Source organism: Pipra filicauda, unplaced genomic scaffold (assembly GCF_003945595.2).
Source record: "Pipra filicauda isolate LSUMZ 115617 unplaced genomic scaffold, ASM394559v2 scaffold168_size1973030_pilon, whole genome shotgun sequence".
Taxonomy (NCBI): domain Eukaryota; kingdom Metazoa; phylum Chordata; class Aves; order Passeriformes; family Pipridae; genus Pipra; species Pipra filicauda.
In genome coordinates, this window is record NW_024104195.1 from 146,403 (window position 1) to 160,427 (window position 14,025).

Here is a 14,025-nt window from a genome sequence, read left to right on the forward strand (position 1 = left end):
TAGTGCATCTGATTTATTACCAGATCTTAAATCAGATTTTCTAAAAAGGGCTGATTTTCATTGTCCCTCAAAGAGTAATTGTTCACATTAAACTTGTCTTCTCTCAAATTTCTTTAGCTGCCTCCATGGGTTCTTGTCTCCCCTCAGTGAGCTTGGATCAGTTGTGTGAGAGCTTTACTTTGTTCTGAAGCTGATATAAATACACTTTGCTGATTACCAGGATCATTTGCTAACTGTTACATATCTCAATATTTTTGAAAGGATACTGGTGACCCAGGAAACAACTATGATAAAATCACTCCATAATATTTTCACGAGATTAACTCAGTGGAACTGCCTACATTACCTATGTAATTAACTGAGAGAGTGACCAAAGTTAATGAAATTGAATGTCTTTGGGGACACTTTCCATTGGGTATTTAAGGGACATAACGAGTTAGTTGAGTTGGACTGCATTAGTCCCTGGCACTCCAAATTATAGACAAGTATCTAAATGGAGCAATTAATTCAGATAGGCTGGATTCAGTACTTACTCACCCTGATCTGAATGAGTGAACTAATCTTTCACATGCAAATGGAATTGGATTCTTGAGTTTTACTTGAGTTTTTATCTTCTGAGTAATGGTTGGCTTCCAAATGCAGCAGTAATTTGAGATTTTAAGAACTACGCTGCTCTTAAAGAACCAACTCATGCACAAAATAAACCCCCCAAAATTTGGCTTGTGAGTCTCTCCTTAGGCAAGAACTTGTTCTAAATGAGTTTTGCATATGGAAAACCCCTCAGGTTCTATTCAACTGACAGATAATGCAGGTTTTATTTATAGGTTAGCATGTGACCTGATCAGTCTCTTGCAGATGAACTCTCTTACTAACTGGTTTTGATCACTGGTGGGATGGTGTGAGAAGCAGACTCTGTGGAAGCACTACCCAGTAGTAACTAAAACATCCCTGAATTAGCAATGCTGTTTCCAGCATAAATTCAAAACCCAATCCCACACCAGCTACTGTGAAGGAACTTAAGTCTGCTCCAGCCAAATCCAGCACACTCGAGATTTCTTTTCCTGTATGGTTGCTTTTCAGTTCTGTAGCTACACACTGTTAGTCAAGGATTCTCACCTAAAAACAAGAAATACCCTTCAAATAAGTGGTAAGGATTAGAAAGAGACCTAGAAACTCTGTTGTAGAGAGGATTAAATGTACATTCAATTTAAGCCTAGTGCTTCTATCTTTGAATTTAAGTGTTGTGAGTTAAAACATTTCTTAATAAATTATAAAGACATAGGTAAAGAAAGATCTAGAAGATCTATTTATTCAGAAATTTCTTTTCAGTATTTCTTTCCTCTTTTTGTCTAGCATTAATCAAAGCAAACCCACAAACAATACCGAGATAAGAGATCTCTACTATTTCAAATATACTTTTCCATTAAATCCATGTAAAATGTGTTTACTTTGTTGTTGCTGTGCTCTAAAGTATGCATAGCAAATTATGCACTGTTGTGTCCAGCAGGTAGGTAGGTCATTTTCTGAAGGCAGCAGTAGTATTTAGTGGTATTAGCTGACTCACAATATAAAGGGTTTGATATACTTCAGAAAATCAGATTCCATGTTAATCCTTAACAGACAATAAAAAATTCCTATCTATAAATACAATAAAATTTACCATGTGGAACTTACTGTGCTGGCAGTGAATCCCGTTAAATCCCTCTGGACATTTACAAACATATCCTATGAATGTGTCGCCTCGGTATGCTTCACTAATTTCACATATCCCACCGTTATGACATGGATTAGGAATGCAGGGTCCTAAGAGAGGGGGGAATAAAAAAGAGAAAAATGTATACACACATAGTAACAAGCATAATAATTTCAGTCATTTATAAGCATTCATTAAAGAAATAAAATGCCTTATGGATAGCTTTATATTCCATCATCATCATCATCATCATCATCATCATTCCACTAACCCAGTTAAAACACACCCTTCACTTACTTCAGATAACTTGCCAGCACACATTTTTATGAACAAGAAAAAATATGAAGCATATCATTACTCATTAATCACAGTATTATTTTTTAATGTAAGAGAAGACAGGAGACAGAGAAGTTAAATCTTGCTCTCCTATTAAAGATAGTGGGCATTCTAACTTTTACACCACTGAGGAAATAGGTATTAATCAAACATGCTTATCATGTACAGAGTGATATGTACAATGTCCCTGAATGACCCCTACATTGCAAGTTAGTAGTCTGAGGAGATTTTTGCTATGGCTTTGGGTGACTTTCTGAATATGTGATGATCTGGGCCAGCACTTTGCAGCTACTAAACCAGCCATTCCTTTTCCACTGAGTGCTTTTGTAGCACATCCACATCAAGATGATTTCAAAAAGCTCTATTGACTAAATATTCTTTTCCCCCAGCAAATCACATGCTAGGATACATAAAATTTCAGCAGTGAGATCTAATTTGTTAGGTTTACAATTACTATAACCTTAAATACCTTTAAATAACAGAATTTTTTGACCTGAGGTCTAAAGTTTACTCATTTAACAGCACATGCTACAAACTTTTTACATTTTATTATCTTATTAATACCACCTGAAATATGACTCTTACCAGGAGAAAATACTTGGCATTTTGGTGATTTTTTTTTTCCTATCTCATTTTAAAAAACTGGCAATCATTGATTAGAAAGCCTCATGTACAAGTCCGTGTGTGAAAAGATTTGTGAATTCAATATAAAGTATGTTATTTGCAACATTTGCAATACACACAGAAAGATGGTACTCATTGCTTATTGAAATGCAATCATTCAACTGCATACTTATTAAAAAAAAAACCCAGAACAACAAAACCAAAACCCCAACAAAACAGAAAAGAATTCTATGACATAATTTACTGAAAATCAGCACTAAGAATTACAGAATCACAGAGTCATGAAATCACTGAGATTGGAAAAGCCCTCCCAGCCCATCAAGTCTAGCCTGTGCCTGATCCCCACCTTGTCACCCAGCCCAGAACACTGAGTGCAATGTCCAGTCATCCCTTTGACACCTCCAGGGATGGCGACTCCACCATCTCTCTGGGCAGCCCTTTCGAATGCCTGACAGCCCTTTCCAGCAAGAAATTCCTCCTAATGTCCAACCTGATCCACCCCTGGCAAAGCTGGAGGCCATTTCCCTTTGTCCTGTCCCTTGTTCCCTGGGAGCAGAGCCCAACCCCTCCCTGGGTCCACCCTCCTGTCAGGGAGCTGCAGAGAGCAAGAAGTTCCCCCCTGAACCTCCTTGTCTCCAGGCTGAGCCTCCCCAGCTCCATCAGCCGCTCCTGGTGCTCCAGACCCTTCCCCAGCTCTGTTCCCTTCCTTGGACACGCTCCAGCCCCTCAATGTCTCTCTTGTCTGAGGGGCCCAGAACTGCCCCCAGCACTCGAGGTGTGGCCCCAGCAGTGCCCAGCACAGGGACGGGCACTGCCCTGGGCCTGTGACACACCATGGCTGGGACAGCTCAGGGACCATTGGCCTCTTGCCCACCTGGGCACACCTGGGTTCATGTCCAGCCGCTGTCCCCAGCACCCCCAGGGCCTATTCCAGCTTTCCAGCCCCTCTTTCCCTACCTGGAGTGTTCCATGGGGTTATTGTGACCCAACACTTCATCATATTGAACCAATGAATGATTGAATTGAGTGATTTAAACTTAAAAGAGCTGTAAGTTTAATGTTTCTGAAAGTCTGCTGATTAGTTCATGTTTTCAGTTACAAATTGTGGGCTGAGAGATGTTCATAGCAGCAGCATTCATCAAACATTACATTAGTGAAAACCACACTCTCCAAGAAAATATTAATTTGCAGAAGATAAAAATTAACTGAATGACGGCATATTCCCAAGTTATAATTGCCAATGCTGTTGCTGACATCCAGGTGCACATTTCTATTACAAGTTATGTCATCAGCCAAGACACATCCCTGAAGAATTTATGCTTTGTTTACATCATTAAACGCAGGATATGTCTCACTGAACTCAAAAAACGGGACACGAATATACAGCAGTTTATTCCAAATGCAGCTGGTAGTTAAAAAGGGCAAAAATCATGAAGATGAAAACAAGGACCCTGGCTGCTGCCTGTTTTGCCTTTCTCCATCCACATTCTGCATTACACTTTAAAAGTAATGGTACACTACATTCTTAATTCTAGACAACATATATCATCAGGTCTAGCAAGGCTTGTGTGTTTCAATTATCACTGCTTCTGTTCATGCCCTTTCTCCTTCAGAATATTTTGGGAAAAATCATATTCCATAATTTGTACTTTTGGTCTCCCAATGAATATAAACTGTGGGGTTTTTTTCCAGCCCCTATCACAGTGCTGCAATTTGGGGAGTAGGTGCAGGTAGCCTCATATATTAATAGTTTCTATGCAAGCAGATCTCTAATCTTCCAAGAACAACAAATCTTTTAATGATTACTTTTTCATTTTGCTTGCTGCTTTGTCCATATAGCTTGTTAAGTACGTGTTCAGCCTACTTCCATTGATTTTCTTTATATTTTGCATTTTCTCAGATCAGTCCAAAGTACAAAGGCTTAAAAGGTCATTTGAGGTGCACAGTAATAAGTATACTGGTGCATGACAGTATTTTTAACTAATGTTTGTCTTCTATGATGCCTTCCTTCTGGAAAATAAAACCCACAGCAACAATATGGACTTTTTTTCCCCTAATTATGGTTGTTATTTGGTTGTAGATAAATAATAACATTATTTTCAATGTCAATGTTAAGTATTTTGCTTTAGGTATTTTTGTTTGCTTTTATTGTTGTTGTTAATAGAAACTGGTAGTTCAAAAATTATTTTTAGAGCAACAAAACATCCTCATTAAATGTACTGAAATTAATAAAAAACAATCACCTAACTTTCACTAGTTAACATTCATTTATTGATAAGGACATGGGTTAGACTGATCTGTGTTCTAAAGCAATGATTGAAAATTAAAAAGCTTATATCATCCTACCTTGTTTCTCCTAATTCTCCAGAGAACTAGCCTCTCAGTTCACACATCTTCAGAATATTTAAATTGTATGAACACCCAAACATATGATTTTTTTTTTTTTTTTTTTTTAACTGAGTGTACAAGATCCCTGATACAAGTTCTGCAGCTTTGACTGTCCTGAAGGATTTGGGCCCTAATCCTGCCATTGTTCCATTTAAGACCCCAAAATGGTATGTAAGGTCTAGGCACAGCTTCCAGATATGAGGGGTTCCAGTTAGCTTCCATAGGGATATGTAGGCTTTTAAACAACATGGTATTGAGAGCAGTATAATTAATTGCCTCACCATCTGATTAATGTTTTCTCTTACTCAGGTCTATAGCAGCAAGTTCAAACCCATTTTTTTTTAAACAACAACAACAACCAAAAAGAAAAAAACAAAACCACACAAAAAAACCAAGAACACAAAAAACCCCTCCAAATAAACCAACAAAAGAAGAATTCAAACCTGTCAAATAATTCTGAACAACAGTGGACTTCAGGGACTGGGTTTTTAAAATCAATAGTGTTGCAATACTTTTACAGGTAATCTTTAAGTGGCTTCCAACACAAAGAGAACAGCATTTGATCAATATTAATGAACAGAGGAATTCAATGGTATGGTTTCCAGGCATTTTTATCTGTGTTCATATAAAATAATGTCAGCAAGATTAATTGTGCACTCAAAGTAATAGATCTATTCACTTTTGCTGTTCTTTTCAGTACTTTGTTCATTTCCAGAGGTATTAGCCAACATAATAAGTGGAGTCCAAAATACATCATTCTCTTATTCAGTTGAAATCTCATGCTGTTTTTGAAAAAAATATTGAAAGTTAACTTACAGCATAGCAGGTTTTAAATTTTAGATGTTCTCATCAAAAACCTCTGAGATTTTATAGATGTATGAATCAAAAAAATACATCCTCAATAGAGTTGCAAAGTGGCTTAAGACAGAATCATGTTATCTATTTTCTTCTCTGACAAGTACGGTCAACTGAAATTTTATAAGAAAATCTTGTATCATGCAATACTGAAGTGCAAATTACATATTTGAGAGAAACCATTAGTTTGCTTTTAGCAAAAAAAGCCAGGAAAGCAAAGAAACCAGTTCAGTGATAGTCATCTGTAAAATAACCCATTTCTCATGCTTCTAACAAACAGTATAAGCTTTTTATTTTTTTTTTTTGCTAAATATAAAATCTGCTGATGCTTTGAAGACATTCAAAAACACCAGGCAGTTTCAGAGGATGTTATTAAACAAGAAATCTACATCAATCACATCTTCCTCCCAGTATTATTCCCCATAACTGAAAGTGAGCTAAAACAGGAAGGTGATCAAACATAAAAGCCTATCATTTCTTACTAAGTCAAGATTAAATGATGAATATGAAAAATTTAAGAGAGGAAAAAAAAGAAATATGTACTCCAATGGAGTAAAACATGCAAAATCACTACATTTTTTAAAAGTAAAATTAAAGACAGTGAAATAGAAATGTTAACACTTTTGATAGTATTTATCTATCCATTTTCTCTTCATATAGAAATAATGCAACTTTTATGAAAAATACTAAATTTGATATTGACCTTGATATACATCAAGATGAAGATACTGTTAACAACAGAGCTAATTACTTCATTTATTTTGTGGAATAGTACTGAAGTAGGAATAATAGATAATGTTACTCTCATGATATAATAAGCTACAAATGCCATCAAAACAAATATTGGGAGTTATCATCAAACTAATAAAAAGTATCAAATTATTTTGGTTTTCATTTTAAACAAAACCACTCTGTAGCTGCTTGCCTTTGTAGCACTAGCTTATCTGAAGTCCCTCTTGGCTTTACACAAATGTCAAAGAGGGTGTTTTCCTCCCACTGATAAGTTTGAATCTTCATCAGAGAGCTCTCACACTGTTATAGCATGAGTAGTTTGAAGTTTTCCTCTATGTTCTGATCATACATGATTCTTTAGATGCTCCCTCTGCCAAAGCAAATTCTTCAAAATAGGCTGTGACAGAGATCACTCAGCAAGAGCTCCTGTATTTTGAAATCAATATGTGCAAAAGCAGTCAGAATTAGCCTCCCTGCTGCTGGAGCTAGAATGGCCCAGGCTTCCCATGAGGAAGAAGTTAAGGATTATCACACTGAATTAAGCTCAGTGTCCCGGTAATCCAACACTCTACCCCTTCTGCTTATCAGTTCCTGCACCCTGACAACAACAATGAAGGATCCTGCAATGGGAATGAGTGAAAATCTCCACTAGATATCTTATAAATACTTGAGATGAGCCTAAGCTCTGAGTCTTTATATTTGACATAATTTTCTAACATGTATGATTTTTTCACACTGTTAAAAATCATATCACCTATATACACACAGATGATAGGCCACCTTTTTTCCGAAGTATATTGACCTTTTTCTTTCCTCATCACCCTTTTAAAAACTCAAAATGAATTTTTGAAAGGTCTGCCCTTTCAAATGTGAGATTATGGAATTCACACTTCAGCAGACACAAATCCAAAATACAACATAATCCTATTCAAAAGAGACTGTCTTCCACAGAGACACATTCAAATTCAGCAGGAATGTTCCCACAGGTTCTAACAGAAGACTGCTTTATTGCACATAAAGGGCAGGAATATAACAAAAGCTTGTGAGGGTCCCTGATCTTCCCCACATTTACTACTTTGTCTAATAACTCAGCTTTGTAGTGAAGGCTTTACCTGACACAGGGGCTGGTTCTGAATGCCCCCAGCTGTGTTCCTGCGTGGGAGTTGTCATGCTTCAGAGACTATTTTAACAACTTGACAGAAATGATCCTGCATCTGCTGAGCTCTGGGGATCAATAAATCATACCAAGACACGCGCTTATATCTCATCTTGCCTATACATTCAAGCACACAACGACACAGATCCATTCCAGCAATGCAGTGCAGGAGTCAGGTCCCACCTGTACCTGCACCTTGAGCCTCTGCACCACCTTTGTGGTTAAGACTAAGCTTCTGCTCAGATATTTTGTAGATTTCACCTGCATATAGAAGAAAACTACCACTGTCCAGAACCACTCTTCTTGTCCAAAGCACAGCATATTTATTCACCATATTTCAGCTGCCTGCTTTGTAGGGCACAGCTTTGAGGGCATTGGAAGAACATGTTCCCAGCAGATGTGCTATTGACCTTCTGCCAGAAGGCACTGCAATCAGGAAAATGTCTTCCAGAAAATATGCTTATTCTACCACTTAAGGATGAAGCATCTGCAGCAATGATTGAATATGCTGTAGTGCACTATTTGTTCTTTCTTAAATAAACATCCAAACATTTTAGGGCCCAGCTCCAGTTATACTGGTGCATCATGACATGGCTCTAAGAAAATAAAGGAGTCTCTTGGTTTAACTTAAACCCATGGAAGTTGAACTTGATGTATTTTGAACTATCTCGTCCTTCAAACCTTCTGAAAATGTAATATTCTTGCTTGTCCAGTAAACTTGAATATTTGTGAAACAAAGAGATAAAGGAATAAACCAAGCCACAGTAGCTCCTATGCATCAATGTATTTTGCATGATTTCCTTTTCGAATTTGCTACCATTGATTCTATTTTACTATTAGAATACGAATGTACTTTGTGTCAATAAATATGTATTAGACCTACAGCTTGCTTTTTGTTTGGTTATTTTAACTTGAAAAGAGTAGGCACTGCAGAACACCATTCACAGTTTATGTGGAATATTGATAACATTAACTGATAGTTATATGTTATTCCAGTTAATGCATGTAAGCAGTAAAACAATTAGGAGCTACAAAAACTGTTATCTCATTAACATTCTCAAGATACCAGCTTTGGAAACAAAAATAAATAAATAAATCTATTCAGCCTGGCTCATAAGTGAATTAGTATTGTATTAGATTCTGTCTACCCATTATAAACTAATGGCACCAATCCAGACTTAATTGCTCTGTGATTAAATATTTATCTTGTTTTTAATACGGGAAATGGAGCGTGCTGATTATAATGATCAAGGTGTCTTTATCTGCATGCAGCAAAAGCTAGGGTTCACCCCTTGAGTGCAAAATGCTTTAGGTCACTTCTGCACATTCCCTTCTAATTCTACTCTGTAGAATTCTGTTACAGGGAAGAAATTTAGGATGATTGTCCAGCCATCTCCCAACCTTTTTTTTTAACTGAATAACTAGAATATTTTCTGAAAAGATGCAGTTTAAACTTGATGGCTACACAGTGCCTTCCTCAATAGTCTTAAGCTTCTCACCTTACTCTGTCATTGATTGAGAAAGGCAGATTATACCCAAATTTGAGGCACGGTCAGTGTAGCAGGCGGTGTAGCGATACCACAGAGGATGAGAGATGGCAATTCTCTAAAAGGTGGGGAAAGAGTTCAATGCACTACAAGACATTTTCCCCAAGTTGTCTCTCATTATTTCTCCCCATACTCCTCAGTTTCCAAGCCTGAGAACTTTCCTTCCCCATCTTCAAATCTGTTTTTCACCTCTTTATACCCTTTGTCACCTACATATATGTTTCTGAATAATGCCCACAGTATTCTTACCCCACCAGCTCTCTCACAAATCTCCTTAGCAAGTTATTGTGTGACTTATTCTGCATCTGTGCATCACCTTCCACAGGAGGATTTTACCTCCCCAGAGAATACTTGCTCTGTTTACAGAAAATACGGGTTCAGGGCCTTTTCCTTCTCCTGCTCTAGCTTTACACTCAGGCAGCAGCATCATTATTTTTTTTCCTAGATGATCCTATTTCTGTCATGACTTTTGCTCTTGCTGACCCAAGTGCGGCAGATTGGTTGTTACACTCCATTTTTTGTTTTTCACTTTGTATCATTGTTAAAGCCAGCTTAATTTTTCAACTTAAGTTAGGAATATTTTGAAAACTCATTTTGCAGTTGTTTCTGAAAAATCAACTGTCCAAATACAGAGAATCTTTCATTTTGTAAAAAACTTTGCTGAAGAATTTCAAAGACTTGAATTTTTAATGTTGGAACATTGAGAGAAATATTACAGTTTTCAGGTGGGATGTTTGAGAGATTCAGTTCAAAAAAGCAGCCCTGACAACCCTAACGTCTACAGATTCTACATGAAAATAAACTCTCAAAATCCATTTTCTATGTGATTGAAACAAATTCATATCTCTGTTTATTGCACTGGTATTTTGTTTAAGTAAAACAGACCCAGCAATAAGGAAATTATACACAGTTTGGTGCCTAACGCAGAATCTCAATGCTAATTGGATTTCTGTGCAACAGTGCTGTTTTTATCTTTATAATTCTTGTCATCGTATATGAAGGTGTCAGAGTCCATTGTTTCACTGCACTATAAACTGCCAATGATCAGGACTTCCCATTCTTTTTCATCATGTTCTGCTAATTACTGGAAAACAGAAAAAACCTACAAAACCTATGTGAACCTTAATTATAACAGCAAATAGATTAAAATCCAGTTAGGCCTCTTGATGAGCACTCCAGTAGGAACTAAAAAATGCAACAGCCTAAACTTAGGTTATTCATATTTGTATGAGTCAGGTCCTAATTACTAATGTTGCATTAATGACACAGAAACAGCAGAAGAGAATCTCAGAGGGTGATTATCCTTAGGATATGAAATACTATTAAAAAGTGATGAAAGAGAATCACTAAATGTGAAATATATATAGCCCAAATGGGCATAAAGTTGTCCACAGCAGAAACCAAAGGAAATAGACAAGACTTACACTCCAGTCATTTATTTCCCTGAGGATGTAGGACAGAGGAAATATATTCTTTCCTGTTCCATCTTTTTCCCAATCTGTCATCAAAACCTTCCAATTTAATGTAAAAATCTAACCATAAATCCCTCTGAATTCCAGATTCTGTCACTATTCTCTAACTCCTACTCCTGTCTGAGGTAGATCATTGTTCTCTTTTCTTCTCATCTCCCATTCTTGCTTCATATCTGCCTCTTGTCAACTCAGAAAGCCACACACTGACTAAGAATCCCAATTTAAAAATCACAACCCATGTTTGCATTCATGAGTCTTCAGACTGGAAGATATCTGTTTCCTTAGCACCAGCAACATCCACAGCACAAATATAATTGTTCCTGATTAATATGGTCCTCATTGAGTTAGTTGTACCTGGGTGAAAATACTGACCTGTTTTAGTGGGTACTGGTAACAATTTCTGTTCAGCAATACTGAAGATTGGTAGTTTCTGATATACAATGCTTCAATTTAAAATGACAATTTGTGTTATTTGCACACAAGGTAATAGTTTGTAATAACAAGTCCAAGTACAGTTCTCTGCACAGGTAAATTCTGCCTTCAACAGAGCCTTGTGCAAGGGCTGGGGCATAAGCTGCAGCATTCCCAAGGCCACTAATATATTCCTTTAGGGAATGGCATGGCAGAGCTCCTCTGGAGCCACACAGTCTTTTCTGGTGCCCGCTGTCAGCTGTGTAGCTCAACAGGCACATCCATCTGTCCCCTGGTTTGCAAGATGCAGGGATCTGTGCGCAGGCATAATGATGGCATTATTCACCTGAGCGACTCCAGAAGATGAGGACATGAACTAGGCATGAGTAACTTCCCCTCACCACAGGATAGATGATCTGAGTGCATGCTAATATTGTCTCTCTAATCTAGTCAAGTTGGTAGCTGGACATGGTTCCTGAAAGGGGACCCATAATATTGGTCATCTGGTTATGGAATGGAGTCAGGCACAGAGAAGGATGTCTGCTTGAAAAATGTGGATCTGCAGCTGGGTTTTGAATGATGAGGAATAAGACCAGCAGGAGATGCTATGAAAACAAACCTAGCTACATGAATTAAACATTTTGAGGCAAGTTCTTTATTTGGAATTTCCTGACATATTATCTGTATTCTGCTATCAAAATTTTAGCTGGGAACAAGACTTGATGATAAATACATTGCTTTACATCTTCTGCCCCTGCCCCTGCTCATGGGAAGTTAAAGCAGAATGCACACCTGACAGGATCATTGATTTGCATTTTTTCAAAAAAAAATGCCCAGTACCCACTGTTTTGCAGAGAAAAAAAAAAAAACTAGAAAGATTTTTTTCTTACTTAGGAGGTAAGATTAAAAAATGAAAATTGAGAAATTCCAGGTCAACATGGAAAAATTAAGAATCTGATACTGAAATGCTGTCACTCTTTCCCTTGGAGTATATTAATAAATAAACTGTTCTGCAATTTTAACAGGATAAAATACTGTTGAAAAGTTGAAACTAATGAAATTCATGAATAACTGTAACACTGACTTGTAATATTACTGTGGAGTGTTAATTCATGCTTTGCAAGTAAATGTTGAAATATGGTGCTGCAGGCAAATTGAACATATAAATCTCTATCCAGACCTTTTTGTTCCTGAGCTATGGCTCATTCATTGCAGATAGTCATTCCAATAAAACTTATGAATTCCAAGTTATTTCTCAGCTTATTTCACATGATTCAAATAACTTCTAAGGTATATAAAGGTAGAATTCATTTTAACATTTTTTTTAAACAATAGATAACTGGACATCCATGGGAACATGCTACATTTTAATAATTATTACTTTTATCACAACAGTTGTCACACAGACACAAACTCCACGGTGGCCAGTGGAAGTTTTGTCTTAAATAAGTAAAGAAAATATATTTCTGGACAGGACCGTGAAAGCTTTTGCCCTTTTCTTTACCTCTAGTCATACTGATAGTTTCCATTTAGCATTTTGTTACTTTGCAGTTCAGTGGATCTTATGCAAATTATTTTGCTATGATTTTGTTTTGAAGTCTCATAGTATTTATTTGTAAGGAAGACTAATGAAGGTAACAGTTTTATATAGGTGGAAAAAAAAGTTGTTTCCAAAATAATATTTTTGATTACTACAATTGTATAGATGTGATGAAATGAAACACAATACATCAGAAGACAGCTGAATGCCAGATGTCCTTCTTTCTTTCAGCCTATAATGGACATTCATGCTCTGAGGTAAAGCACCGTTTATCTTAAAAGACTTTCAGTGGAAAACAAAAACAGACTTAAAGATCTTCTCAACACCACAGTGATACTCCCAGAGTTCAGCTGATTTCTCATGGATCAGTACAGACTGGTGAAAGACTCAAAACAGTTTGGGATAGCAGGGATTTTTTTACTTGGGAGCATTAGAAATAGGCAGAAGAGCAGTAAACATGGTGCAGTGCAGGGGGAAACTCATTTCGATGAGAACTGGGCACGAGATCAGCAGTTGATCAGGCAGAGATTCACAACCTAGACCAGATGGAAGAAAACAGCCCATGTCAAAGCTACTCTAAACCCTGCTCTTGGTCCTCCAGGGTGCTTAATTCCCCTTGCAGATAATTCCATTATCTGCCAGCTACAACATTCCTGGGCTTTGATGCACTAAAAATCCACACCAATGTAAGGTATTACGAATATCCATGATCATGATCAATAAAATACTGCTGCTTCAGACATGAAGAAATACTCTTTTGTCTGATATTTATCCATTTTTTCTGATGTTTATGAATTTCACCTACCAGCTGGTTCAATAAGATGTGCTACAAACCTTTGCTTCTCACAGCCCTCTTGCAACCTATGAACCCACACCAGAAAATGATCCTGAATTCACATCTTTCCCTGATTATACAATCAGTCTCAAAGGAGACTGAATTTCACTGAAGTATCACATTCTCTCAGTTCAGCCATGTGTCTCTACTTTGCCACCTGCAGAGAGCTTTCCTTGGCACTTCCTCTGTACTTGCTTTAGCAGTTATCCAATATGCTCAAGCTTAGGCATATGCATAAGTTCTTTTAATACCCTGACAAAATATGAATTACTGGAAAGGTATGGTTATAAGAATTCTCTCTTTTTTTTTTTTTTTTTTTCAGGGATCAGAGTAGATTTTTGTACATTTGCTTGTTTTTTACTAGACAACAGTTATGGATAAAAAATAAATTTATTTAATGACAAGAGATATTAAATGTTAGAAGAAGGTGCCAGAA

At 37.0% G+C, this 14,025-nt stretch overlaps 1 protein-coding gene across 3 annotated transcripts in view; it reads right to left on the reverse strand.

Annotated features, from left to right (window-relative positions):
* EDIL3 (EGF like repeats and discoidin domains 3) overlaps positions 1 to 14,025 on the reverse strand; it is a 231,956-nt gene that overhangs the window by 115,402 nt on the left and 102,529 nt on the right. For all 3 annotated transcript variants that reach the window (XM_027712542.2, XM_027712543.2, XM_027712541.2), the window contains one exon: positions 1,675 to 1,803. In XM_027712542.2, coding sequence (XP_027568343.1) covers positions 1,675 to 1,803 — 129 coding nt within the window. The remainder of the gene's footprint in view (positions 1 to 1,674; positions 1,804 to 14,025) is intronic.